Source organism: Nylanderia fulva, unplaced genomic scaffold (assembly GCF_048542155.1).
Source record: "Nylanderia fulva isolate GAGA-0341 unplaced genomic scaffold, ASM4854215v1 Scaffold16, whole genome shotgun sequence".
Taxonomy (NCBI): Eukaryota; Metazoa; Arthropoda; class Insecta; order Hymenoptera; family Formicidae; genus Nylanderia; species Nylanderia fulva.
Genome location: NW_028189835.1, coordinates 4,290,380 through 4,318,274, shown reverse-complemented (window position 1 = coordinate 4,318,274; position 27,895 = coordinate 4,290,380). Strand labels below are relative to the sequence as shown.

Genomic DNA, 27,895 nt, shown 5'->3' with positions numbered 1-27,895 from the left:
CCAATCACGTGTCGCGTCCTAACATCCGTTCAAACGTCAGAAGAATCGACCAATCACGAATCAGATTTAAGGAAACTATGTCTCTGCATTCACATGATTGGTCGAATCGTGCATAAATATGTCATTATACAGAGATGTCATTCTAGGTTTAAATTTTTACGAGTTTTACGCTCACAAGATACGATTTCTTGTAATTTTTATTTTCAAAATGACAAACATTAACATAGATAAGCTTGGTTTTTTTCACGGACGATTGCACGGTGCATAATGTGAATATCAATTGAAATCAATTGTGATATATTGAGAGAATCAGAGATACGTCTTCGAGGATGACAATCTCTATATACGATTACAATTAGTGTAAGTTTTATTATTGTACACAGGATAGAGAATGATAGACAAAGTTTTAAAAAGAATAACAGTAATTTCTAAAAAGAATCTAATATATATATCTATAAAGTTCTATTATATAAATAATAGAGAATAAGAGGAAAAGTTTTAAAAAGAATGACAGAGTAGTTTCTACAAAATCTGATGTATCTAATCTGAGAGATTAGATCAATTAGTTTAATCTTTATATTTTTGATTTCAAATTAATATGATAATTATATTATCTTTTAAATATAATTGTTTAATGTGTATTGTATATTTATTATTCATATATTTTAGAAATATAGCACATTTTCTGAAATGGATCAAATTCAAGAAGCTGCCGGTGAAAGGACACATAGTACAATAGAAAATAACAAGAAACTTGACAATGAAACTAGGTAAAATATATATGATTTTTTGTACAGAGTATTAATTTTGTAAATTAATGTATAAGATTATGTGTAAAGAATATTTATAAAAGAAATTTTATATGCATATTAGTTTGAATGTATTTTTACTTTGTTATTGTTTTAGCGTTTTTTTGTATTCATTTAATATTCGCAGAAAATTTTTATCTTTTTGCAGTAATTTTCTTCAACAAGTTTCTGTGACAAGCTCCATAAGGGAGAAAATCACAATGACAGATATAACACCACAAGTGAGATTTTAATAATATCTATATATTTCATGTTTTTAGAAAAATAAATTTTGATATTTACAAGTAAATAATTATAACATGATTATTTACTTGTAATAATTATACTATGATTTTTTCAGATTATTGCAAGCTGTATAATTCATTGCATGGTCATAAAAGCTGGTATAAATATGGCATACAGTACAGTTTTAGTAAATGCATTAAAATCAGACAATGATATAAAAGTAACTGAGAAAGAAGAATCTTGGATAGGTCAGTTTTGAAACAAGATTTGGATATTTTTAATCTAAAGTTGTGCATGCAACAAATCGAATAAGTAGTGTAGTTTTATTTAGCAATTTATTTGATAAATTAGGATGGAAATTATTAGTAATGTTATATGTTATTTTGCACTTTTTTGTTCTGTAGCAAGCTTAGCTACTATAACATTGCCGATAGGATCTATTATTGTCGGCCCTCTAATGGACAAATTTGGACGGAAAACGGTTTGTTTATTATCTTGTATACCTGCGGCAATATCATGGGTTTTATTGATATTTGCTAAATCCTTAAGTTCCATTTATGTGGCTCGAGTTATAGCCGGAATTGCAGCAGGATTAACAACTGTTGGATTGGTTTATATATCAGAACTCTCACATCCGCAAGTCAGACCAATGCTTCTGTGCCTGAATTCGGTGTTTGTTTCATTGGGTATATTAATCACCTGCTGTCTGACAGTACTGGTAGACTGGCGCAAGATGTCTATAATTTTCCTTGCATTAGAGTGTTGCATTTTTATTGCACTTTATTTTGTACCTGAAAGCCCTTACTGGCTTGTATACTTTACAAACGGCATGTTTGACGAAAAACGAATTTGCAAAATGAAATGCAGTTTAAAACGACTTAACAGACGACAAACAGTGAGTACAACAGTAGTTTTGCAATATTTTCCTCTACACACGACAATATTTTCAACAGACAAACGTTTTCTAGATTTATGAGCAAGAATTCTCGCGAATCATGGAGACGTGTGGAAACCAAGCAAATAATGAGAGGTCAAAAGATATAATATCAATGGTAAAAAATTATTATCAACAATTTACGTCCCCGAATGTCTATAAGCCTATAACAATACTTTTTTTTCTTTTTCTGTTGCAACAACTCTCTGGTTGCTACGTGATCATATTTTATGCTTTGGATGTCTTTCATGAAATGGGTGGAACATTTGGCAAGGGATTTGATAAAAACGATGCCTTTATTATGTTAGGTATTATTCGATTTGTTATTAGTATTATTACAGTATTTTGTAGTAAAAAATATGGCAGAAGAGTTCTCTGCATCTTGAGTGGAATTGGAATGACTATCTCCATGTTTCTTGCGGGAATGTATATGTATTTCACAATGTCATACGATGAAAATGGTAATATAGAGGAAACCATGGTAGATCAAAAATGGTTATTATTATTCTTTGTATTATCTTACATCTGCACTAGTACATTTGGATTTCTAAATATACCGTGGACATTGATTGGAGAATTGTTGCCTGTATCTATACGTGGTATCGGTGGGGGTCTCATGGTTTCTCTTGCTTATATAATGATGTTTGCTGTTGTGAAGAACTATCCTGATATTTTAAAATGCATGAACATCGAGGGTATCTTTTTCTCTTTTAGCTTTATGTCCTTAATAGGTACAGCTTTTGTATATTTTTTTCTGCCAGAAACTTTGGGCAAATCTTTTTCCGATATTGAGAAATTTTTCTCACCTAGAAGAGAAAGAGAAAGACACAATGCTATTCCTAGATCTTCCTAAAATTTTTTGGCTTTTACTTTTGGGTATTTTGCATGATATTAATAGGTGATTGATAAGAGACTGTTTACTTAATCCAGTATAAAAAAGGAATAATGTAATATCTAATAAATTCTCAGACAATAAATCTTAACAATAAATTGGAAAAAGGCCTAAAAGTAATGTTACATGTAATTGATAGAATAATTTTTACATTTAAAAGTAATGTATATAATTATGCTTTTTTGTAGATAAATATCTTAAATTTTACATAGTTATATTTTTTTACTCCAATGTACACTTTAGCCTAGAATTAAACACAAGTAATACTTATGCATGTTGAAAAATAATGAAAATAATGTGTATTGTTAAAAGCTTACACTTTACAAATTGCTAATTTTACATTTAAATTTTTTAAAAATTAATATTAATATAATTTGATAAATTAATAATATAATTTATTAAATTATATTATTAATTTATTTAATTAATTATAAATTATAATAATAATATAATTTAATAAATTAAAAATATTTTTATGATATGACGGGAGAATAAGTAATTTTATTTTGTTACGAATTATTACTATTTGCTTATATCTTGCAAAATCGAGATGAAGAGAATGTGCGATAAAAATAAACACGTGCATATATTAAATGTACACACACAGCCGATCGGATTCTTATTGCGGACACTAATACATGTTTAATTTTTAACCTCTTTTTCCCTCTCTCTTTCTCTTTTTATGTCTGTAGTAAGTGCATATCCGGCATACATATCGTAAATATCGAACCATATGTGTCGTTTTTATCATGTTAATACAATACTTTTCCAAGTCTATATATCGACAATTTAATTTTCACCTGTTGCAGATGCATGTACATATACGAGCTGTAAAGGGAATACATATGTAGCCGACAATAATAACATATATATGCAAGTAGTGTTTTACTATAACCTGCATTTTTTGAAATCTGTAATAATTGCAGTAATTAACATATTACTGACTATTGGACATATCGGTTACATGGGGCCATGAATTTTATTCTTGAAAAATTATGTCGGTTTGCCGCAGAACTCTTCTGTTGAGATTGTCACTTTGCACGTTGTATATAATCTGTATTTTTATTATCGCCCGGCAAATATTTCGTGCCAATGACAATTCCAAGAGTTACAAGGATCAGCTGCCATTTCCAAGAGATGATAATAATTCGCAGAGACAAAAAGATGTGGATATCGCATTACAAAGGTTACAGAAGGAAAGGTAAATTTGTCTTCATTTTGTAGATTCTGCATTATGTTTATTATCTATATTATTATTTATTTATTCTACTTATTTTTATTTATTATATTATTTTTATTCTATTTATTCTATCTATTTGTTGTCTGTTATCATGTTATTCACTTATTTTGTACACTTTCTCTTACCAATAAAATAATGTTTTAGGTACGAGGAACAGATATTAAAATTGGAATATAATGTTGTACCTGGACTTGGAGAAAATGGAGAACCCGCTTATCTATATGGAAAGGATAAGTTTCGAGGTGAAGCGGCTTTGAAGAAGAAAGCTTTGAATATTGTTCTTTCAAATAAGATATCATTGACCAGAAAATTACCAGATATACGTAACCCACTGTAAGAATTTAATGTGACACAGCATTTAAAGAGATATTTTTTTATACATATATATGTAACAATATTTTTTTCTCTTTCGTTTTTATAAATATGTATATGGATTTTACATTACAGATGTGCAAATCGTACATATGACAAATTATTACCAAGTGCTAGTGTAATAATTATTTTTTATAACGAACCATGGAGTGTTCTGCTGCGTACGGTACACAGTGTCTTGAAGGGTTCTCCACCACATTTGTTGAAAGAAATTATTTTGGTCGACGATCATAGTGAGGAAGGTATAGAAATTAATATTAGTATATAAATTATTATAATGTGTAAAGAAATTATTTTTTGTTTTATTAATATGTAGAAGACCTTCAGGGACAACTGAATTATTATCTTTCAACACGTCTACCTGCAAAAGTAAAATTACTGAGATTATCATATAGACAGGGACTGATACGTGCTCGTCTTCATGGAGCTAGGCATGCTAAGGGCGATGTTCTCGTTTTCCTGGATGCACATTGCGAAGTTATCAAAGACTGGTATCAATTTGAACTGGTATTAATTTAACTAGAAAACATACTTCTTCTGTTGTAAATATATCCGACTTTTATATGTTAAATGTAACAATAACTTTACTGTGAACTGAAAAGAGGATTACTGTATATACATTTTAATTTAATACAGGTTACAACCATTGCTACAGCGAATAAAGAATAATAAAAACGCTGTATTAATGCCAATAATTGATAATATTTCCGAGGAGACACTAGAATATTTTCATGAAAATGAATCATCCTTTTTTCAAGTTGGTGGATTTACATGGTCGGGTCATTTCACGTGGATAAATATTCAAAAACACGAGATGAAATCTCGTTCCTCTTTTATATCACCAACTAGGTCTCCTACTATGGCAGGTGGTTTGTTTGCTATTAATAGAAAATATTTTTGGGAAATTGGTAGTTATGATGATAAAATGGATGGTTGGGGAGGTGAAAATCTGGAGATGTCCTTCAGAGTAAGTAAGACTTCTTAAGTATCTCTATAAAATTTAAAATATACTGCAATTACATACATCAAAAATTTAATATTAGTTCTAGGAAGATTATATATATAAATTGATTCGCTTTAATAGATTTGGCAGTGTGGTGGCACATTGGAAATAATTCCTTGTTCTCGAGTCGGTCATATATTTCGCAACTTTCATCCATATAAATTTCCAAATGATAAAGATACTCATGGAATAAATACTGCTCGTTTAGCGTTTGTGTGGATGGATGGATATAAGAGATTATTTTTGCTACATCGAAGTGAGTTTAAGGTAAGATTAGAAATTATTCGAGTAGTTATTTGAATTACATATTTTTATCTTACATAGGTAAATAAAATTCGCAGGATAATCCAAAACTCATTGGCGATATAAGCGAACGTTTGGAGTTGCGTAAAAAGCTTAAATGTAAAAGTTTCAAATGGTATCTCGATAATATTTATCCAGACAAATTTATTCCTGATGAAAATGCAGTGGCATATGGCCGTGTCAGAATGCGCGGTAAACAACTATGCCTAGATAATCTACAACACGAGGAAGATAAACCATACAATTTAGGTTTATACAGTTGTCATACTAAATTATATCCAAGTCAGGTTTGTAAATTTATGTCGATTAAATTAATATTGATTTTAAGACTAAATTTCGCTAAAATTTTTCATTGTATTTGTGCAAATTAGTTTTTCTCGTTGAGCAATTCTGGCGAATTACGAAAGGAAGAGACTTGTGCGATATTAGATGACAATCAAAAGTCATATGCACAAATTCAAATGACTGAGTGCAATAATGAAATCGATGGAAAAGACTGGATATTAACAAATGTACCGTATTGACTTTTTACAATAATAAAAATTATTATGTACACATGAATATCGAGAAAATGATTGAATAATATGCTTTGATTATAGGATGGCAGAATAATACATGTAGAAAGTGGCCTTTGCCTCGATGGTACTGGACTACATAGCGAAGAAAATGTACGAGCGACTAACTGCGCAAATGTACCGGGTCAGTTTTGGAAATTTGATTTTTACAATAATAAAATGTTATCTACATAGTATTTATTATACGTACTCGTCAGTACATACTCTATTAATTGTATATTAATGAATTAAAAGTTTTTACTATTTCTGCTATTTATGTATATTTAATTACTTAATGTATATTAAATTACTCTAGTTCTTGAATTCTAATTTTTATTATGCCTGACTAATTCCGCATTATATTTATTAGTAAAGTCTGTACTCCTGACAGCAATTTCTTCGGACATTATTTCATTCAACATTCTGAACGATACATATGTACCAACAAAAAGTTTCAAATTGCATACACATACAGAAAACCGGAAACGTCCGGAGTTTTCCCGCTAGAAAGACGAAACGTTACATGATTGGTTGTCATTTTTGGAACTCGAAAAATTCTCTATTAGAGAGTCTATAATCCCTAGTACTGGAAGTTCTTAAAGTGACCACATGACTAAATTCAGCCAATCATATTGATCGATGCCCCTAAGGTGGAGTCCCATGGAGCGGATTACGCGGAAGCGGAACCAGCGGATCGCCAATCACGGAATCGTTCCGATGGAGCTCATCGATAAATTCTATCGGAACGATTCCGTGATTGGCGATCCGCTGGTTCCGCTTCCGCATAATCCGCTCCATGAGACGCCGGCCTAAGGTATATAAATTCCATCTCGAGGATCTAGGTTGGTTTCCTGCAAGTTGTCAGTTTGAAACATTCAAATAGTGTATGAACAGTTGTTGACAGTTGACTTTGCGTAGAGTACACATTATAGTTTTAACATACTACTAATAACGTTATATTTTGTACATATAACAGTCTGCTATTTAATTTTTAACGATGTATATTAAATCGATGGTACTGGAAGGATTCAAATCCTACGGCAAGAGAATCGAAATAAACGCTTTTGATAAAGAATTCAACGCAATCACAGGATTTAATGGTACTGGAAAATCAAATATTTTGGACGCAATATATTTCGTTTTAGGCATTACAAATCTCGGTCAAGTAAGTTACAAATATCTTGTTCTTCAGAAATTGTTTTTTTTTTTTTTTTGGAATATTGCACAGTATTCTAACATAGCCTTACTTTTATAATTAATATAGTTGTTTCATACAAAAACTGTATTAATTTTTAAATAATTGTTATAATGCATAAGTTTTATTAAATTAATTACTAATATTAGTTATATACATTAAAAATTATATTACACAAAATTGTTAAGTATATTTAGTATATTACAAATTATTTATTATTATTATTTATTGAGATATATAATTAAGATTTGCTTAAATTACAGGTACGTGCTACTTCTTTACAAGATTTAGTTTATAAATCAGGTCAAGCTGGTGTTAAAAAAGCTAGTGTTACAATAATATTTGATAATCGTGATAGAGAGTCATCTCCTATGGGTTATGAACATTATGAAGAAATTATAATTACAAGACAAGTAATAATTGGTGGTAAAAATAAATACATGATCAATGGCACAAATGCACCAAATAAACGTGTACAGGATTTATTTTGTACGGTTCAGTTGAATGTGAATAATCCACACTTTCTAATAATGCAAGGTAGAATAACAAAAGTATTGAATATGAAACCAGTAGAAATTTTATCTATGCTCGAAGAAGCAGCTGGAACCAAAATGTATGAGACTAAGAAACAATCTGCACTTATTACTATAGACAAGAAGGATAGCAAATTGAAAGAGATAAATGATGTATGTTGTCAATACAGTTTGACATAGATATATTTGACATTAACATTTATATATCTGTGTTAATAATATTGTTACATCTGTGTTTTAGATCTTGAAAGAAGAAATAGGACCAAGATTAAACAAATTGAAGGAAGAGAGAGCACAATATGTAGAATTTCAGCAGATAGAGAGAGAACTTGAACATAGGAAGAGAATTTATCTTGCATGGAAGTATGTTACTGCTCTAAGTAATAGCCAGAAAACAGAAGAGAATGTCAAGAATGTGCAAAACCAGATAGATTTAAAGTTAAAGAGTATAGCCACTGGTGAAAAAGAAATTAAAGAGAAAGAAGAAAAATATAATGAATTATTGAAGAAAAGAGAATCGGTATAATCTTGTATATTCTTTATTTTATGAAATTCTATATATATTTATATATCACAGAATATAATTATAAAATAATAAAATGTAAACAATTTTGAAAGAGAGACTAAAACATTTCAAACTTGCATTTGTTTTTTAGATTATTAATATTTAATATTTTAATATGCTACTTATTGAAATAATAGTGCTTTATTATTATGCACATAACTTAATATAATTTTTTTAAGAATGATATTGAATTTATCATATTACTTTCAATGCACAATATGTGTGTGAAATAAATATTGTTTTTAATATTTTTAACAGGACAAAAGTGGTATGTTGGAATCCTTAGAGCAAGAGTTACAAGAATATGAAAAGAAGCAATGCAAATTATCAGCCGAAATAAACAGTAATAAAGAAAATATTAAAGCTACAAGGAAAACAATGGATCAAATAAAGATTAACATAGCGGATGATAAAAGTGCACTTATCTCAAAGGAAAAAGAATTAGAGAAAGTTGGGGGACTTTTTCAGACACTAAAGGACAAGGATCAGAAGGATAATGAAGCATTGCGGAAAGCACAAGAAAAATATCAGAAGATCAGTGCTGGTCTATTGGAGAGTGAAGATGGTGAAAGTGCAACATTAGAGCAACAATTAATGAATGCCAAACAAAACATAACGGAAGCGCAAACTGAACTTAAAAAATGTGATATGATGCTAAATCACAACAAGCAACAGTTAAATAAGAAACAAAAAGATATGCACAGTACTGAAAATGAATATAAGAAATATAATTTGGATTTGGAAAAGAAAGAAAAAGAATTAAAAAATTTAGAAAATGAGTTGCAAAAATTAAATTATAGGGATGGTTATTCGGAGGAGTTGAAAAACCAAAGGAATACCTTGATGGGAAAAATAAGACAGTTGCGCGAAAGTGTGGATCAGTTTGAATCTCGATTTCCTCAAACGAGATTTGAATATCGAAATCCTGAATCTAATTTTAATACAAAATCAGTAAAAGGGATTGTGTGCAAATTAATTAGTGTAAAGAATAAAAAAGCTGCATATGCCTTAGAAGTAGCTGCTGGGGGAAAGGTAATATTCTGTAATTGATTTTAATAACAACTATTAAAAATAATTAATTTTTAATGAGAATTTATTTTATAAAAGTATAATTTTTTGTTTCAGCTTTATAATGTAATAGTTGATACAGAAACCACAAGTAAAAAACTTCTCCAAAATGGACAATTACAACAACGAGTTACTATCATACCACTCAATCGAGTTTCTGGTAAATTTATGGATCAACAAACGGTCGCTTTGGCAGAAAGTTTGGTCGGAAAAGAAAATGTTCAACCTGCTTTGACTCTCTTAGATTTTCCAAACGAGATTACACCAGCAATAACCTGGATTTTTGGCCAGATATTTGTATGCAAAGATATGGAAACCGCCAAGAAAGTAGCATTCCATGAAAGAATCATGAAGAAATGCGTTACTTTAGAAGGTGATCTCTTCGATCCAGCTGGTACATTATCCGGCGGTGCTCCAGCGAAATCTGGATCAATTATATTAAAATTAGAAGAATTAAAAGAAATTCAGAATGAGCTCAATAAGAACGAACAGCTCTTGAGAAATGTAGAGACTGCTTTATCAAATGTTGCACAAACTGCAGAAAAACATGCAACATTAAAACAAAAATATGATTTGTTAACTTATGAAATTGATATGATACGACAGAGATTGCAACAAACAAGTCACCATAAAATTAAGGAAGAGGCATGTATCTGAAATTTAATTTTTTGGTAATTTGAGTGTATGTATATATTATATATATATATATATATATATATATATATATATATATATATATATATTATAGCTTGATTCTTATGTTGACATATTTATAGGTAGAGTCTTTAAATACAACTATTCAAGAGCTTACACAACGGATAATCACAGCAAAAAATTTAGAGAAGGATAGTACAAAACGCGCAAATGACTTGGAAACTCAGTTAAAAGATGCAGTAAACATCCGTGAAAAACAATTAAAAGAAGCTGAAAACCAATTAAACATTTTAAAGAAAAAGGCAGAAAAAAGTAGCAAAGAATGGCAAAATAGAGAGCAAGAGTCGGAAACGCTTGAATTAGAGATAAAAGAGTTGAAAAAGACTATCGAAAGCGGTAATGAACAATTACTTCAAGCGGAAGAAAAAAGTAATTTGTTTGAACAAAAGGGAGAAACTCTTCAGCAAGAATTGGAAGAAACAAAGGGCAAAGTTAAAGAACTGCAAAATAGTGTTAAAGAGCAAAAGAACATTATTAATCAGCAAAACAAAGAAATGCAAGGATTAATAACAAGAAAAGAAGAGATCATTAAGCAGAATAATGAATTGGAATTGGATATTAAAAAATTAAATCATGAAATTAATGATATTAAAAAGTGTGCGGCTGATTGTAAACATAAGGTTTTGGAACTTACAAGAAAATATGAATGGATCGAGAAAGAAAAGACTTACTTCGGAAAGGAAGGTATTTCAATAAATATATTACTTTATTAGATGGTTATAAAAAAAACTTGCATATTATAGCTTTATTACATTTATAAATATATACATATACATACTTACATATTTTTTAGGTGGAATATATGATTTTAAAGTCAATAAACCAGATGAAATGGAGCAGAAAGTACAACATTTAGAAGGAATGCGCGAAAAGTTACGTCGTAATATAAATACGCGAGCAATTAATCTTCTTGATAAAGAAGAAGAAGAATATAACGAGACATTAAAAAGAAAAAGAATAGTTGAAAATGACAAGAACAAAATTCTTGAGACAATCAAACATTTAGATGAGAAAAAAAAGCAAACCTTGATTAAAGCTTGGGAGCAGGTATAATTTTTTTATTAAGGCAAATTTGTTTTAAAATACACACACACACTCACATATAATAAAAATGATCTTTTTTTAAGTATGATACATTTTCATATATATAATATATAATCATTGTATATACATGAGTTTGAATTTAATATATTATAAACAAACTTGTTTTCTAATTAGATTTATGTATGAATATTATATAAGTGAACAATTTTTGAGATATAATGTATTGATTAATTTTATTTTTTTCAGGTGAACAAAGACTTTGGTTCAATATTTAGTACTTTATTACCAGGAGCCGAAGCTAAATTAGAACCACCGAAAAATGAAACAATAATAGATGGCTTAGAAATAAAAGTTGGATTTTCAGGTGTCTGGAAAGATTCATTAGGGGAATTATCTGGTGGTCAAAGATCTTTAGTTGCTTTGTCATTAGTCTTAGCTATGCTTCTCTACAAACCTGCACCACTTTATATTTTGGATGAAATAGATGCTGCCTTAGATCTCTCACATACAGAAAATATAGGCACAATGTTAAAGAGACATTTTAAACATTCGCAATTTATCATTGTGTCATTGAAGCCTGGTATGTTCAACAATGCTAATGTCTTATTTACGACTAGATTCATTGATGGTATGTCTGCAATAAGCAGGACTGAGAAAAAATCGAAATAATGATATCGTACATTTTTATTTCTGATTAAATCAGTTTTTTTAATTATTTCTATGTTATATTTAAATCTACTTAATCATATTTTACATTTAAAATATAATTTTTATGTATAAATCAATTTCTCTATATAATAAATACATATTCAACATTCTATTAACAATTATGCGAAATTTAGTAACTGTAATGATATAAGCATTACATTTGAGAATTGACTATATTGGACCAATCAGTTTCTGCGAAAAATGGATGATGCTTAATTTCATCTACTGTCAATCGTTCATCCGGATGATATTTCAGTATCTGCAATCATAACATCATAGATTTATTTAATTATAGAAAACTAAATAATTTGTCACTTTTATCTTATAAACAAACTTACGCCACATAATAAAGATCTTGCATTTTCTGATAGATTGTTAGGAATGTTAACTGTGGAATGTGAGTGAAATAATCCTGGATGTTTTATGATAAACGTCTGTTGAAATAAAAAAGAACGTTAAACTTCATTAGTATCAAAAATAATCTCATAATTAAAAATGCCCAATTTTTACGTACAATGCCAGTAAGTAATTCATACAAAATAATTCCAAAGCTCCACACATCCGTAGCGGACGTAACGAGATTAGTCGGAGAGTACATGATTGATTCGGGAGATGAATATGGATAAGTTAGCTTCGACAGTTCCATATTTCGCTGGGGTATGATGTAAGTGAGTCGCACATGACCCGCATCATCGAGAAGAATATTATCAGGCTTAAAATCTAGAATCAAGACATTCTGTTGATGAAGTGTCTCCAACGCTGAAAGTATCTCAGCCGCCCACGATCGAATTACAGCTTCAGGTATTTGCCAGAGTATCTTCTCTTCATCCAGGGTATTTTCTTTATACGAGTGCGAATATTGCATTTCATCAATACTGCAGTTAACGTTCGACGAATTTATCCGATCGATCGTATCTTTAATATTATTATTCTTACAGATGTATATCGCGTTGACAGTCTTCGAAGTAGAGTTGTAGAATGAATCATTGACTTTATTTTCGAATAAATTACGAATTGTGCAATCATCTTTATTTGATACGGACTCGCAAATATTGTTTATCGATAAAGAATTCGTGCCCTTCGAATCTTTGTCTTCTGCGAAACCGTTCTTGATAGCAATGTCATTATTCTTAATACTATTTGGTGACTTATTGCAATAAATATCAGATAATGTACAGTCTGCTTCTTGATATACTCGAGTTTTTATGTTTGTTGATAGCGTATCTTTCGAATGTTTCAATTCTTTAGATTCATTTAACCGATTTGCGATGGAATTGCTTTTTCTCAACGTCGCGTTAACAGACTGCAACAACTTTTGCGAATTTTCCAGCAATTGTATAGTAGGTACCTCCATGTAGATCGCATTTTGGACAGGGTATTGATGATCCTTTCTTCTTTTATTATTTTCTACAACCTCTTCTGTTTTATTCAGTTCGTCATTATTTTCATTGCTATCGAGATTCTGATTAATTTCATTTGTACATACGCGATTTGAAATTATATCAGTATACAAATGGTCCGATGCTTCGTAATGTAGTCTTATAAAGTCCCATAGTTTTCCACAGCTGTAACATAGAAAACCTACATTAGTAAACAATACTGTAGGAATAATTACAAGTGAAAGTATACCTTGCGTATTGCAGGATCAGAAATACAGTTGTCTCAGTTTCAACACATCCATATAAGTGTACCATACATGGTATCTGTCCACGTAATACGTAATTACTTATATTATCCTCATGAACAGAAGATCTTTCTATGGTCTAAAAAATTATCTCAAATTACTTTATAGAATTAAAAGTTTTCCAGAGATACTATCTACTACAATCATATTTGATATTCATGAGGAATGATAATTAACATTTAACGCCTTTTATTTCTGTTATAATTGAAATTGAAATATATATCCAATAAGATCTCTTACTTTTATTATTCTGTTACAATTTGCACGGATATCCATCACGAGCATCACCGACTTCATTACTTTAAGTACTTTATAATATTGAAGCTCTGATATGGGTTTGCTTACTACTGAGATATTACAATTTAAATGTCTGTTATATAATTGTTCAGCTCGTGCTAAATATTTAGATATTTTGTCCTTTATACTCGATACCCTTGCGGTATCCGGATCAAACTGTACGCCATTAATAAGACATGATATTCCAAGTTTGTACTGTGTGAAAGCTTCCTCGTACTCTGTTATAGATTCGTGCTTGAAAGCAGCGCTCATATGAGCCGCGGCTACTAAAAGATATTGCGTAAAATCCGCCTGCGTCTGATATGAAGTATTTGCTCTCTCCTGTGATATTACCGAACTCGTATTACAATTCAATAGATCCTTATTATTGTTAACATTGTCGAATTCTGATGCATTGCTTAACGCTGCTCTATTGTTTTCGCCAAAGTTCTTATTCCTAATATCTGCATTGCAATTTCTGGCAATGCTGCTCTGCGACTTTTCTGTCTTATAACTTTGTTCTTCCTTTTTAACATTTGCAATCTGTAAATTATTGGTAGTGTTGCGAGATTCGTTCTCGTTCGTATAAATATTTGGCAATGCGCAACGCGGATTTGTCGAGACATTGTGAGATATTTTCACTTGAAGAGTATTATTTTGTGCCGCAGTGTCATTTGCGAATGCAGAATCATTCAAAGGTGCGATGAGATCATCCTCCGATGTGTCGGAGCATAAGGAATGTGCGCAATAACTCGCATAATTATCTGCATGACTAGTTTCAAAGAATGTTATAAAAGTGTCGCTCGAGTATAAGTACGAATATCGTCCTACAAACTCCAAAAACTTTAGAGCGTATTTCTTCCTCTCTTCTACAACCTCGGCCTCGAACCTACCGAAGTATTTCGACTTGGGAAGAGTCGGAAAGGCCTCCTTTATTCCTAAACGCTTGTGCAAATTACTGAGCTCCAAGTGAAGTTTTTTGAAATCATTGTAACGTTTCCATACAGATACCTTTGACAGTTCCTCATGAGAGGATTTCAGAAATACCTATAAAATATTACAACTTTATATTATCAAGAGCTAGGAAACGAAACGTATAATAGTATAAAAAACATAGTATTCTAAAATATACATTTGTCGTACCATAGAAGTAACTTTATAAATTGTGAAGCCTTTTTTATGCCGCCTTGTTTCAGTAATTATAAAACGTCTAATCCATTTATCCTTTACAGGTGCCATTACTTAATTTACATACTATGATCGATAAAATTTCTCATTACTTTAATAATATCGAGATTTCTCATCTGCTGTAAGTACGTAACATGCACACACACAAACGAATGTAAAATCATTTTTCATTCAGTTTGTTTCATTACACCTTTTATAAGATTGCACGTGTAGAATCGACAATACTTCTATTCACGCGCCTAAAAGGCACATTATTTTACACTCGTTCGCATTTTCATATAAATTAATGGAACGACATTTAAGTAACTATTCTAATAAAAGTCAGAGCCACGCAAAAAATGACAGAATACATGATGAGAACTGTCACTTTTTTCCATAGAACAAAAACAGAACTAGAAGGGAATGTTTATTAATAATATTTGCATGGCAACAATCGAGAGTTATCTATCGAGTTTTATCGATTCTTCTCTCTATATCGATCGCGACCGTCTGAAATAATTGGAAGAAAGAGTCGCCCATCTTACATATACATCTGTAACGTGAATCAAAGCTCCATTCCGAATCCGAATTCCAGACGTCTCAAATAAGCTATCTCGAAAAATTGAAAAGGAAACTGAAACTGAAACGGCATGACTGACGACGTTGATGACCAAAATAAAGTCAACCAGAGTTATCACTTTAAATGGGACGATTATCAGAATCACCTGTCCGATGTCGTACGGCAGCTCCTGGAGGAGGATTGCATGATAGACGTCACCCTCTCCGCGGCTGGTCAACGTATACATGCGCATCGCATCGTACTGTGTGCATGCAGCACTTTGTTTCAAGTAAACAAATTTTGTCTTCTGTAGAATTAATTAATAGACATGATAATTCACTTAAACACATTAAAAAAAAATGCTTTATTTCAATGTCTTGCAAAAATTAAATTTTTCCCTCAAATTTCTTACATTGCTTCATATATGTCCATATATTATATGTCTATATATTATATTATATAAAAATAATTGTATAACAATATATTGACAATATTAATATGTACAATAATTATTGTAATCATCAAGTATTGTATAATTTACAGGAAGTTCTTAGTCAAGTGACAGAAGATTGTCCAACGATTATTCTGAGCGATATATCTCCTCAAGATATCAAATCAATTATTGAATTCATTTATCACGGTGAGGTTCGAATTCCTGTGGATAATATTAATAGTTTACTGGAGGCTGCACAGTCCTTAAAGATAAGCGGTCTTGTCGATGTGAGTATAAAATTATTTACTATTTTTAATTAAAGTATCCTGCAAGCTATTTTAAATTTTATTTGATAAAACTTATAGTATGCATAGTATTATTAAAAATTTATAAAAACGTTGCACAATATTTTCAACAGATAAATGGATTTGAAGAAAAATCTAATAAAAGTACAACAGATTCTACAGAAGAAATTGTGGAAGAAATAGATCAAATTGAAGAAAATGCTGAAGAAAATGTTGAATATTTAGAGGATGATTTGCTTGAAGAAAGTACTATTGAAAATTGTACTTCAAATAAAAAGAAGAAACGTCGCCGCGAGACTGCAAAGAGAGATTACAGCGATGACATGTTGGCTTCTGCAATTAATGATTTAAAATTAGGACAGACTTTAATAGAAGCTGCTACCAAGCACAATATACCACGCTCGACATTATATATGCGGGCAAAAGCATTAGGCATACATTTAAATGCATCGAGAAACGGATATCCTGAAGAATGTATGAATGCAGCAATAACTTCTGTAATCAGTTAGTGTCTCTTTTATTTAAAATTTCGATTTTTATATTAGATATATTACATACAGTTACATATGTGTCATTAATTAATAAATTAATTATACTTTTGTTATTATAGGCGGTGCAAGCTTACAACATGCATCAGAAATGTTTAGAATTCCTAAAACTGTGTTATGGAGACGTATACAAAAAGAGGGTTATCAGATCTTACGTCCTGAAACAAAAAGATCGTATGCTTTAGATACACGAGAGGCTGCTGTTAAAGCTTTAGAAAGAGGAGAGAATCTGACAAAAGTTGCATTAGAATTTAAAGTAAATTTTGTTTTTTTATAAATTATTTTCTTTTTTATTGTAGAGTTTTTTATCTCTTATTGATAATAATTAATCAAATTTAATTTAACAGATACCAAAGACTACATTGTTTAGGGACAAAGCACGACTGGTAGATCAAGGTAAATTGCCTTTGTCATTTTGGAAGAAACGCAAAACAGAAAATGAGGAATTGAAAAAATCACGATTAGAAGAGGCTGTGGCTGCTTGCAAGGGTGGTAAAATGTCGCAAGCTGCAGCGTCTATGACATATCGTATTCCCAAAACTACAATATGGCGAAGGCTTCAGCAAGAAGGAAAAAAGGTGGGAAAACTGTCGAATATAAAAAAGCGACAACATCTGATTGATACATCAGAGCAGGATAATGAAATAAAAATACAGGAAGGCTCCAGTTTTAGCTTTTGTGAGGTATTGTATCTATTGCAAATTGCAAAATTAATTAAGCTAAAATTGATGATACCTTGCTTGCTAATGGAATACATATCATCTGTATAGATTTCTTCGGAAATACCTGTAACTATTGACGAGAATAATATACCTGAAGATTCTATAATAATTTTAACAACAGAGGAAATGGAGGAATTGAATTTTCAAGAAGGAAGACAAATCATTGTAAATGCAGTATGTAAAATACTATTTAAATTAATAATGATTATGCCAATTAAAATAGCAAATTCTCATCTTTATTGCTATAATTTATTTTATTTTTTCCAGGAATCTGGGCAGGAATATATTCCATGTACAATAAGTATTGAAGATAGCTCAAATTATTCAGAAAGTGAAAGTTAATATTAAAAATGTAGACAAGTTAATTATTAATTTAAGCATGTATATATATATAGTTGTTATATATATGATGTAATACTTAAAAAAATGTATTATATTAATATTAATGCTATATTTTATCACTATGTATAAAATTTTTTCTGTATATAGATGAACATGATATAATGCAAACAAATAGCTTAATGCATCCCAACAAAAGAGAAAAATTGTCCGTATTTTTCTTATTTTTATTCTTATTTATATGATATCAATTAAATAATATAATTCAAAATTCATGCCTATGAAAAAATAAATGTATATATATATATATATATATATATATATATATATATATAAATATGTATAATATATATCCAAAACATTTTTAAAATACCTATTTAATGAATAAATATTTTTTAATATAAATATACATTTATTTTTGTATACATTTAAAAAAAAAAATTATTAATATACATTTTTTTTATTCTTCTAAATTGAAGTTAGATCCACACACAAACAGAAGGAGGATCGATAGAAAATTACGAGTATCGATATCGTGTAATTTAAATTCTGTAATCGCATTTTACATAAATAAAAAAAAATGGACTGTATCCTTTCATGGAAACAGAGCGAGAGAGAAGTTCAGTTCAGTTCTTCTTTTATGACAAAGAGCAATAAACAGAGAGAAACAGGGCGCCTGTCGAATCGGGACGGGAGCGTACTACAGGTCCCGATTGGACACCCGATGGGTCGTTGGTCCTTGGTATCGATTCTATAACTTTTTCTAAAGTGAAAACGTGAAAAGTAAAAAATTTCCACTAATCACGCATTGATTTTAAAATAAAATCGATGTGCGATTGACGGAAATTTTTCAGTTTTAACATTTTTACTTTAGAAAAAGTTACAGAATCGATACCCTTGTCTGACTCAGCTGTCCGGTTCTCAACTTGGTTCTTATTTGAATAGTTCGGACATGAACCATATCACGGAATCGAACCATTTACCGTGCTGTTTATCGACTTTCACGACGTAGTTCACGTCTACTTTCTCTGGGGGCGTTAGTACACGCGTCCACTCATCGTTTCTCTCTGGCAATAAATGACGAGATAGAAGGAAAAAAATATAAATTTTATTCCAAAAGGGATATTCCACACGTTATATGTCAGTCTGACGCGTATTGCGCAAGTCATACGCATTCGATGCACAGGTGCGCGCGCGCAAAGCGCGACGCATCCTTCGCTCATAGTCGTAATTGCGCGTATCATACGAGCGGACACGCGGGTGCAGAGAACAGCCACATTGCACTGCGCCACGAAGAGGAGTGGGAGAGGGAGAAAGGAAAAGAAGAGAGAGAGAAAGTGAGTCCTCCTACAAAAAGCGTGTTTGCTAGAAAGGGAAGAGGTCCCGTGTGCCATCCCGGAGAAGCGGGATACGCCAGGATCAGCCAGAATTTTTACTCGGTCTCCGCACTCGCGAGCGACCGCGACCTGCCCCGGTTGGGAACGCCAAGCGGGAAAAATTGCGTACATCTCGCGGGAGGACATGCCGGACAGCGGGGCCGTCTACCAGCCGACGACGGTGGGCTACACGTATGACAGCGGCGGTGACGGCACCGGTGGCGGCGGGGGCGGCGGGCTGATGAGGCACGGCTTCTGGCGCATCATGTCCAGGCACAAGCTTAGCTCCAGGAAGTGGCTCGAGTGGATGCTGCTCTCGGTCGCTCTCTGCTTCTTCGTCGCCGGCCTCACGACGATGCTCATCAACCTCGTCGCTGCGAACAGCTCCTCGCAAACGAATCCCGTGCAGGAGGTAAACGTCGCGACATCATTTTGTCATTGCATCTTGCAATCTATTCACATTTATTAGGATTTCTTTGCTATTTACTATCTCGTCTCATTTTTGTATCTGACAATATATTTCAATTTTTAATTTATTATTTAATTATATTTTATATATATATATATATATATATATATATATAAAATATATTATATAATTTATTATTTAGTTTTTTAATTTATTTACTTTATTGAATATTTTAATTTTTTGTTTTATGTGATCAGACAAATTATCTGATACAATCAAACATAAATTCCAAGGAAATCATAATAAATTCCAGTGAAGTGCAGAATGAAAGATCACGATATGATCATAAGTTGTTTACATTCATAGATTTATGCATGTATTTGAATATAAATAGTGGTATAAATAGTTTAAGTATAATTGAAGCATTATATAAAAATATTTGGGTCATTTTGCCACTGCATTTTGCAATCTATTGGAATTTATTATAATTTCTTTGGTGTTTATTATCTCGTTTAATTGTATCAGGCAATATTTTAATTTTTCTTATGTCTTATAAATGATCTGATACGATCAAACATAAATTCCAAGGAAATCATAATAAATTCCAATAAGTTATGAAACAAAAGATCATGATCTGATCATAATTTGTCTACGTTCATAGATTTGTGCATGTATTTGAATATAAATAATGATATAAATAATTTGAGTCTAATTGTAACAATTATATAAAAATATTTGAGTATAAATAGTGGTATAACTAAATTGAATTTTACAGGTAAAGCCAGGAGGACATGTAACAAATGTACATCAACCAGTGGAGGATGCGGGAAATGGTTCCGTAGGATTGGGTGCAGGAATGATGCTGGTCGGGGTGCTCCTCGGTTTAATTTTGGTATGGCTCACTTTCTTCCGCCGTAACAAATCGCCGAGGAACGCCATGACGGGCAGCAGTGGTCAGGTAAGCGAACAAAGTTCAAAGTTCCGAATATATATTTTATGTACGTCTATAATTTTGTATCTTAAAAATCGGAAATCATCCGCTTCTGCGGTTCCACGTTTTTTTGTACGACTCTTCGTTTCTTTGTACGTTATCTTATGTACGCGTTGCTATGAGGAAAGATGTTGGGCGGTTTGAATCCATCGACTGACTTGCTGGTGGGTTCCACTTCGCAGTACGGGCCAGTACTCACAGAGGTGCCGAGTCAGATGAAGATGAAGCAAGCCGGCTCGCACGACGCGCCGTCAGTGCCGCTTTCCGATCAAGAGGAGGAAACGCACACGCTAATGCAGGATTCAGCGAGTCCGCCGTCCGTATCCGTTGGATCTAGCACCATTGCTAATCAGATTCAAGGTTGAGTAGAGCGATCGGTCGTTTTCGCGCGCAAAATTAGCGCGAATTTCTTTCTTCGATTGTATGATAAATCTTAATCGCGTTCCCGAATGAGTTTATTATAACTTTAGCGATTTTGTGCAAATCGCCTCGTTTTATTTACCATCGGGTGTCGTCTCTCTGTCTTTCTGACGTCTTTTCGAGTCGTTGACACCGATCTTGTGATTTTTTTATAATTTTATGCCATTTGAAAAACATATTTCTTCGTATTTTTAATTTGCCCGAATTTTACTTACATTTTGTAGCATAGAAATTCTTATTTGAATAGGCACATGCGCGCGATTTAAAAGATCTCATTTATAGGGTATTTAGAGTATATTTGGTACTTAATCCTCTCTGTTTTTTGCCTACACATTCCTCCACTCCGTCCACTACCATCATTAATATGTTAAGTGGGCATTGGATCCAGATAGAAAAAAAAATACGCGATGCACGAATTGTATTGTGAAACTGTTGCATTATGACTGTTTTTTCGTGAGATTGATGATTTTAACGATAATTTTTATATCGAAAGCACACATTTTAAACTTACTATATGTATAAAATATATTTCTTTTTAACTTACATTTATATATTATTAAAAGCAAATATAGTTATTAACTCTATATTCTATATACATATATTTTGGGTAAATTTGCACTTCAATTATTATGCCTTGATTTGACGCGCTTGTAATTATACACATAACATATATTTAAGTATTAAATTAAGTAACAGTAACAGCAATCATCATTGACAATATATACTGTAAATTAAACATCACACATTGGTATATATACATTAAGTCAATAATTGTTACTGTATTTAATACATATACAAAACGATTATGTACATATTAGTATAGTGTGTATAAAAAGTAAGATATGGACTGCAACCTTAAAAGATGGTTGATTTAAAATATGCTGTAATGCACAATTTCTCTATTATTTGCATTTGTTTTGTGTTTAATTTATATTCTATGTATAATTTTATATCGCACATAATTTTATTGCAAAATGATCTTGTACAATGGATATATTCACTTTAATGGAATATGTATTGCACTAATGAATTTTATGTTTATTTTATCAAATTAATTTTAATTGATCTCATATACAAATATAATATAAAATTTAGTGTTCATCTCCTGCCAGATATTTAACAGGTCATATAAAGTTATTATTTATTTGGATGTGGTATATATATAAATATTGTATAAAGCTGATTTAATATAATTTTTATACAGCTGCTGTTTTTACTAAAACTATGTGTTCGGTTTTATATGTGAAAAAGGATTTTTGAGAAAATCAAAAAGGATGGCCTGTAATGCTTGTCTGAATTCAATGCTATTATAGATCAAGCACGTATATAACACCTTAATTTTTTAAACATTTGTATGAGATCCCTATTATACTTGTGTTCTTGAGCCGTATATATATTAATTTATGTAAATTTCCTGGGATAATATATGTATAAGACAAATAAAAATTTCAAAATATCATTTACACAGCTTACTTTCTGTACTTTAAAAATAATTATTTATATGGTGTATAATGTAAGATATATTTTTTAAGTTTCTTTCATAAGATATAAGTAATTAAAAATTAAATATATTTAAATAAATTTATTTTATGTGATGAATGTCCTGATTTTGAAATAATAAAATTATTTTATTTTAATTTTCAACAATTTATGATTTGAATGAAGAACACTCTTGTAAATATATCTAATCTTTTATAAAATAATTGATGCTTTTTGTATTAATCTTATCTCTAAAATTTGGATAAAGGTTGATTTCAGTACGATCAATATTATTAATACAGAATTTAGTAAGGACTGAAGAAATATCCAATAGTAAAAATTAGATAGAAAAATAATATAAATATTTCAAAATACTGCTCTAACAGAATTACATCGTATAATATCGTTCGATATAGATAAATATTTTATATTTGATAAAAATTAAGCCAGATACGCGCGCGTGTTCTCGATTGCACGAAGTTACGCGTTTGACATTTCTATCAGCTGTCACATTCAATATGGCCGCCCGCGAGACGCGTTTTCTACCGAATTATTGGAGAACCGCCTACGTTGGAACATAATGTGAAGCCGGTAAACGTGTTCGAAGGATTCTAACAATAAGTTGTAAATCGGGAGAATATATTTTAGCCTCGCAATGGCCGACAACGGTGAAGTGCTGGAGGGATTTATATGCCCCATATGCATGACCGATTTCAAGGCACCCAATCACTTGACCAAACATTTCGAGGAAGTTCACAATGATGATCCTGAAATTTTAAAATCGTTGAAAGGTACATGGCTCGTTTCTTTTTTTCTTATTATTTTGTAAAAGAAGACGGCTCAGAGTTTCAGAATCCAGCCACTATGTGTTTATAAGCCTACAAAATATATACAAAAAAATGAATATAGAGCTTGCATGTTGTAGATTTGTTTGGCAAAGCCAAGAAAAAGATTTTAAAACAGGATGATATACCAGAAACGTTTGAAAGCGCAATTCCACAGGACAAGAGAAGAAGTCCTGAAATTAACTGGGGACCACAAGAAATAGGTATAAATATTTTGTATTCTATGTAAATGTAAATCAACACAAAATCCTTTTACATAGTTGTCTTTGTTATTAGTATTAATACATCTTTGTTAGTAGCCTCGTTAGTATCAAATTTAGCTTTTTAATTTCTCAATTAAAATCAGCATACAAAACATTAATGCTTGCAATTACAATAAATATTGACTTGTATTGGATCATGTGACTAATTTTTAAAAATTGTTTCAGGTGCAATAACAACTCACACAAAGTACTTTAAAGACATAAGAAACGCTCGACTAGAGAGATATGCTTATGAAACAAATAAACTTCTTATAAGGCTAGATAAATTATTAAATCATTTACCATCAGATCCTGTCGATAGAAAAGGTAAGAAAGTACACAAAAGAACACAATTAATTGTTTATTTATTAATATATCCATAATATTTCATCTTATGTAATCATATGTCATGATGGAAATATAAAAATTATGCAGTTCATGAACGTACTATTGTGCCATGGATTGATGAGAAAGATGTGAAATTATGCCCCAATTGTGCTAAAAGTTTTCATTTAGCAAGGCGAAAACATCATTGCAGATTGTGTGGGGCAGTTATGTGCCATAATTGTACAGTATTTCTTTCCTTAAATGACGCACGTATGTAATACATATAATATTTAACAATACAGACAAATTTTTGAAGTTACATTTGACGAAAATAGTTCTCTTCTTTTTACTTTTACAGGAAGAATGACTAGTCCTGTGTCTGTACAAGACGATTCTGCTCTGTCTTCTACGTCGCAACGAACATTCCCTCAAAGAACAATACGTTCACGTATTGGTTTCACAAAGTTGGCACGCTCACCTTCCAATGGCAGCTTGAACAGTGTTTTATCATTAGTCAATGATCCAGGCCATGAGCAACATTTTAGAGTTTGTACTCACTGTATAAATTTACTGGATGCAAGAGAAATGCAAAAGGCGAAACAATTTGACAAACCAATCGTTTGTGAATTTTATGAGAAAATGCGGGGATACATGAGCGAAGCCTCGCAACATTTAGCAATGTACAACAAAATGTGGGAATCGTTACAGTATGTGAATTTCTCTATATTATGTTTGAATCACATTAATCTATATTAAATGCATGATTTATAATAAAATATAAAAAGGATATAAAAAGGATTTAATTAATGTGCAAAAATTATCAGTTATATAAAACTTGTATCACACATACATATGCAAAAATCTTAATATATCAGAAATTCATTGAATTCTCTAAAACTATTTTAGAGAAGGAGAGACTACGTACGATTTGGAGGATGCTCAATCATTGCGAGTCAAATTGGCAAAGTTAGGAGAAAATATAGATGCAACCAGCAAAAGAATTCTTATCCTCGGCGTGAAGAAAAATACGGAAGACTCGCAAGAGATACAGGGACAAGAATTGCGTCTATATCAGATGGTTAGAACATCAGCAATGATATTTTTAAAAGAAGAGTTATTAACTCTGCAGCCTTTGGCTTCAATAGAAGAATATGCAATTTTACAAGAGGAACGTCAAAAAAGAATAGAAGCCCGAATAGCGTACGAACGACAATTGGAAGAAGAGCAACGAGAGAAGTTAAAAGAACAGCGCAAGAGAGATACAAGGAATTTAGATAGCAATCCTTCTGTGAAAATCAGCCAGGTATATAATATTCACTAACAAAGTGTATAACAGAATTAATAATTGAATTTTAAAACATGCGAAGTCGTAATATTTAATATCTTATTTGTTTTTTTTATATATGTTGTGATTTAAAACTCCTCATGTATATTATAATGTATACATGTTTTATAATTAATATTTTTCAAGATAAAAGAGATGTACAATTTTTTGAATTGTTTCTTTAAAAAAGAAAGAATTTACATGATCCAAATTGACTGTTTAATTGATGATATTTTATACTGATATTTAACAAATTTTTTTAGGCACCGACGATCGTGACTCAGTCTCAAGGCTGGGGTCCGTCCAATGTCACAACCATTATGTCTTCCTCCATGGATCCAATAATTGAACAAATGAGCAATCTTCGTGCATACATCAAACAAGCCCGCACCGATTGCAAATATGACGAGGTTGCGACACTAGAAAGCAATCTTCGAGAACTACAAAGTGCCTACTTTGCTATGAAACAGAGCAATAGCAGCGATGGATAAATATACAAGCAGCATGCTGCTTACATCTTAGCACAGTGTTGAACTCCTCTCTATATAATAAAGTGTATTTCTTATTAATTTAATAAATCTTCTTGTATTACATGTAAAATCTTCGTATATATTGTAAAATAAGTTATATACACATATATAAATGAAATATATGAAATATACATTGAGATAGTTTAAATGATTCAATGAATCATAAAAGTCACAAACTACCATTTTTTGTATTTTACAGATTAAATTTTAATATTTATTCGTTATTTTTGTATTTTTCTCAGATTTGTTTATAAAATGATTAAATCATGAAAAATCTCTTGGTTAAATATTTTTATATTTTTATTACAAGAATATTTTTGTTATAAAGATACCATGAGTTAATTTTTGTGAATAATATTCAATATAAAAATAACAAAATTAACTTGTTACTTTTTTTATTGATACAAAAAGTACAATTTATTTAAGTGGAATAAATCTCGAAGAATGTGTAGCACCAATACCAGGCCTACCATGTTTAACAGGTTTGTATGTAACAGAGAATTCTCCAAGATAATGACCAATCATTTCTGGTTTGATTTCAACTTGATTGAAGGTTTTGCCATTGTACACACCAACAATCGAACCGACCATTTCTGGAACGATGATCATATTACGCAAATGAGTCTTGACAATTTCAGGTTTCTCATTAGGTGGTGTTTCTTTCTTCGCCTTGCGCAGTTTTTTGACAAGTGCCATAGATTTCCTCTTCAAACCATGAGAGAAGCGTCTACGTGCTCTTGCATGCATCAAATCCATCAACTGCTCACTGGAAAATGATTAATCATTAAATCATTCCTTTTTTGATTTACTGATTCAATTTTGAAAATATAAGTCACAGATATTGTAAATTAAATAAATCTTATTTATCTTAAATTTTTATAAGAAATACGTAAAATTTATAGATTGTAATACTGTGTAAAGTTAAATTAATTAAAGCTGAAAATTGATAGATAGGTTATGTTTAAAGAAATTTCAGTGAAGCTCACTTTGGCATATCCAGCAGTTGATCGAGGTCCACCCCCCGGAAGGTGAACTTCCTGAAGGTCCTCTTCTTCTTCTGAGTTTCATCTGCCTGTGAAAGGTAAACAGAAAACAAAAGTTAAATATTCACATACATCAAAGAGGACCTGACATATATAAATATCTTATTGTACATTAATATTGTTTTACTAACATAAATTAATAACTAAATAAAATGTACGACTAATGCAATTTAGTTTGACATAATAGATGCTCCAGATTTTCGTAGATTACATATTGAATTTCGGAAATTTACCTCTGCCATGTTTTCACGTTTTTAGCGTTCTACGGAAAGAACTAAATCAATGAAAGGTGGAAGCAATATAGAAACGCAGTAAAACTGAAACGCGCATGCGCGAAAAGAATTGACCAAACGAAATTGGATGGAAACCAATGAGGATTAGCTTGAAGGATTAGCTTGAGTCATACATTATGAGCGGACACAAGAAAGTTATCTATTCTTTAAAAATGAATTCAAATACATATATGTATTCATCTTGAATAAATTTTTATTTTTTTTAGTTAATTAAAACTTAATTAAGCTTATCTGTATAGGATTTGCATATATGTTTAGTATATAATTTTACGCATAATCGATTTTCTTGAATAGATAATTTATACAGATATAATACGATCACACAATGATACTTTTCTAATTTTTAAAAATTTTTATCCAATGAATCAAAATTAAAGAAAAAAGATATTCTTTAAAATATAAAATAAAAATATAAATCCATGTT

General features: G+C 30.9%; 8 protein-coding genes and 1 long non-coding RNA gene across 12 annotated transcripts; 6 read left to right on the top strand and 3 right to left on the bottom strand.

Moving 5' to 3' along the window:
• The first annotated feature begins 161 nt into the window (after positions 1-161).
• Positions 162-3,737, top strand: LOC114940368 (facilitated trehalose transporter Tret1-like). Of its 3 annotated transcripts, XM_029315017.2 has the most exons (7): positions 162-360; positions 670-770; positions 958-1,030; positions 1,150-1,282; positions 1,439-1,929; positions 2,003-2,086; positions 3,670-3,737. In XM_029315017.2, the coding sequence occupies exons 2-7, from the start codon at positions 691-693 to the stop codon at positions 3,709-3,711; spliced, it is 903 nt and encodes a 300-aa protein (XP_029170850.1). In that variant the 5' UTR covers positions 162-360; positions 670-690; the 3' UTR covers positions 3,712-3,737. The 3 variants fall into 3 exon arrangements, with proteins under 3 accessions (XP_029170850.1, XP_085337006.1, XP_029170848.1); XM_085480880.1 differs by lacking the exon at positions 2,003-2,086 and having other exon boundaries at positions 1,439-1,515; XM_029315015.2 differs by lacking the exon at positions 3,670-3,737 and having other exon boundaries at positions 2,003-3,067.
• LOC114940369 (uncharacterized) lies at positions 2,451-3,508 on the bottom strand. The gene is made up of 2 exons (XR_003821438.1): positions 3,384-3,508; positions 2,451-2,774 (listed from the first exon to the last, which is right to left on the bottom strand). It is a non-coding gene; the product is annotated as an uncharacterized LOC114940369 (long non-coding RNA).
• A 118-nt stretch (positions 3,738-3,855) lies between the features above and the next one.
• LOC114940367 (polypeptide N-acetylgalactosaminyltransferase 1-like) lies at positions 3,856-6,656 on the top strand. The gene is made up of 9 exons (XM_029315014.2): positions 3,856-4,061; positions 4,245-4,433; positions 4,548-4,714; positions 4,789-4,963; positions 5,109-5,439; positions 5,557-5,742; positions 5,817-6,065; positions 6,150-6,290; positions 6,378-6,656. The coding sequence occupies exons 1-9, from the start codon at positions 3,856-3,858 to the stop codon at positions 6,525-6,527; spliced, it is 1,794 nt and encodes a 597-aa protein (XP_029170847.1). The 3' UTR covers positions 6,528-6,656.
• A 533-nt stretch (positions 6,657-7,189) lies between these two features.
• On the top strand, positions 7,190-12,278 carry SMC2 (structural maintenance of chromosomes 2). The gene is made up of 8 exons (XM_029315148.2): positions 7,190-7,497; positions 7,791-8,213; positions 8,302-8,580; positions 8,884-9,657; positions 9,751-10,338; positions 10,470-11,091; positions 11,201-11,454; positions 11,698-12,278. The coding sequence occupies exons 1-8, from the start codon at positions 7,330-7,332 to the stop codon at positions 12,118-12,120; spliced, it is 3,531 nt and encodes a 1,176-aa protein (XP_029170981.2). The 5' UTR covers positions 7,190-7,329; the 3' UTR covers positions 12,121-12,278.
• On the bottom strand, positions 12,118-15,700 carry LOC114940445 (ribosomal protein S6 kinase-like 1). The gene is made up of 6 exons (XM_029315144.2): positions 15,263-15,700; positions 14,084-15,166; positions 13,789-13,922; positions 12,674-13,724; positions 12,498-12,593; positions 12,118-12,418 (listed from the first exon to the last, which is right to left on the bottom strand). Exons 1-6 carry the CDS (start codon positions 15,356-15,358, stop codon positions 12,314-12,316), a joined length of 2,565 nt encoding a protein of 854 aa, XP_029170977.1. The 5' UTR covers positions 15,359-15,700; the 3' UTR covers positions 12,118-12,313.
• A 125-nt stretch (positions 15,701-15,825) lies between these two features.
• Positions 15,826-18,367, top strand: LOC114940447 (uncharacterized). Its single transcript, XM_085480881.1, has 7 exons — positions 15,826-16,134; positions 16,389-16,565; positions 16,697-17,087; positions 17,194-17,387; positions 17,479-17,814; positions 17,902-18,027; positions 18,121-18,367. The coding sequence occupies exons 1-7, from the start codon at positions 15,937-15,939 to the stop codon at positions 18,193-18,195; spliced, it is 1,497 nt and encodes a 498-aa protein (XP_085337007.1). The 5' UTR covers positions 15,826-15,936; the 3' UTR covers positions 18,196-18,367.
• A 1,035-nt stretch (positions 18,368-19,402) lies between these two features.
• Positions 19,403-22,847, top strand: LOC146723944 (uncharacterized). Of its 2 annotated transcripts, none has more exons than XM_085480896.1 (3): positions 19,403-19,980; positions 20,753-20,935; positions 21,151-22,847. In XM_085480896.1, the coding sequence occupies exons 1-3, from the start codon at positions 19,714-19,716 to the stop codon at positions 21,331-21,333; spliced, it is 633 nt and encodes a 210-aa protein (XP_085337022.1). In that variant the 5' UTR covers positions 19,403-19,713; the 3' UTR covers positions 21,334-22,847. The 2 variants fall into 2 exon arrangements, with proteins under 2 accessions (XP_085337022.1, XP_085337021.1); XM_085480895.1 differs by having other exon boundaries at positions 21,097-22,847.
• Positions 22,848-23,186: 339 nt separating this feature from the next.
• Rbsn-5 (Rabenosyn-5) lies at positions 23,187-26,272 on the top strand. The gene is made up of 7 exons (XM_029315145.2): positions 23,187-23,658; positions 23,793-23,915; positions 24,141-24,281; positions 24,390-24,551; positions 24,640-24,988; positions 25,188-25,584; positions 25,869-26,272. The coding sequence occupies exons 1-7, from the start codon at positions 23,523-23,525 to the stop codon at positions 26,094-26,096; spliced, it is 1,536 nt and encodes a 511-aa protein (XP_029170978.1). The 5' UTR covers positions 23,187-23,522; the 3' UTR covers positions 26,097-26,272.
• A 241-nt stretch (positions 26,273-26,513) lies between these two features.
• Positions 26,514-27,497, bottom strand: RpS15 (ribosomal protein S15). The gene is made up of 3 exons (XM_029314989.1): positions 27,412-27,497; positions 27,122-27,207; positions 26,514-26,901 (listed from the first exon to the last, which is right to left on the bottom strand). Exons 1-3 carry the CDS (start codon positions 27,418-27,420, stop codon positions 26,553-26,555), a joined length of 444 nt encoding a protein of 147 aa, XP_029170822.1. The 5' UTR covers positions 27,421-27,497; the 3' UTR covers positions 26,514-26,552.
• Between the last annotated feature and the right edge of the window lie 398 nt (positions 27,498-27,895).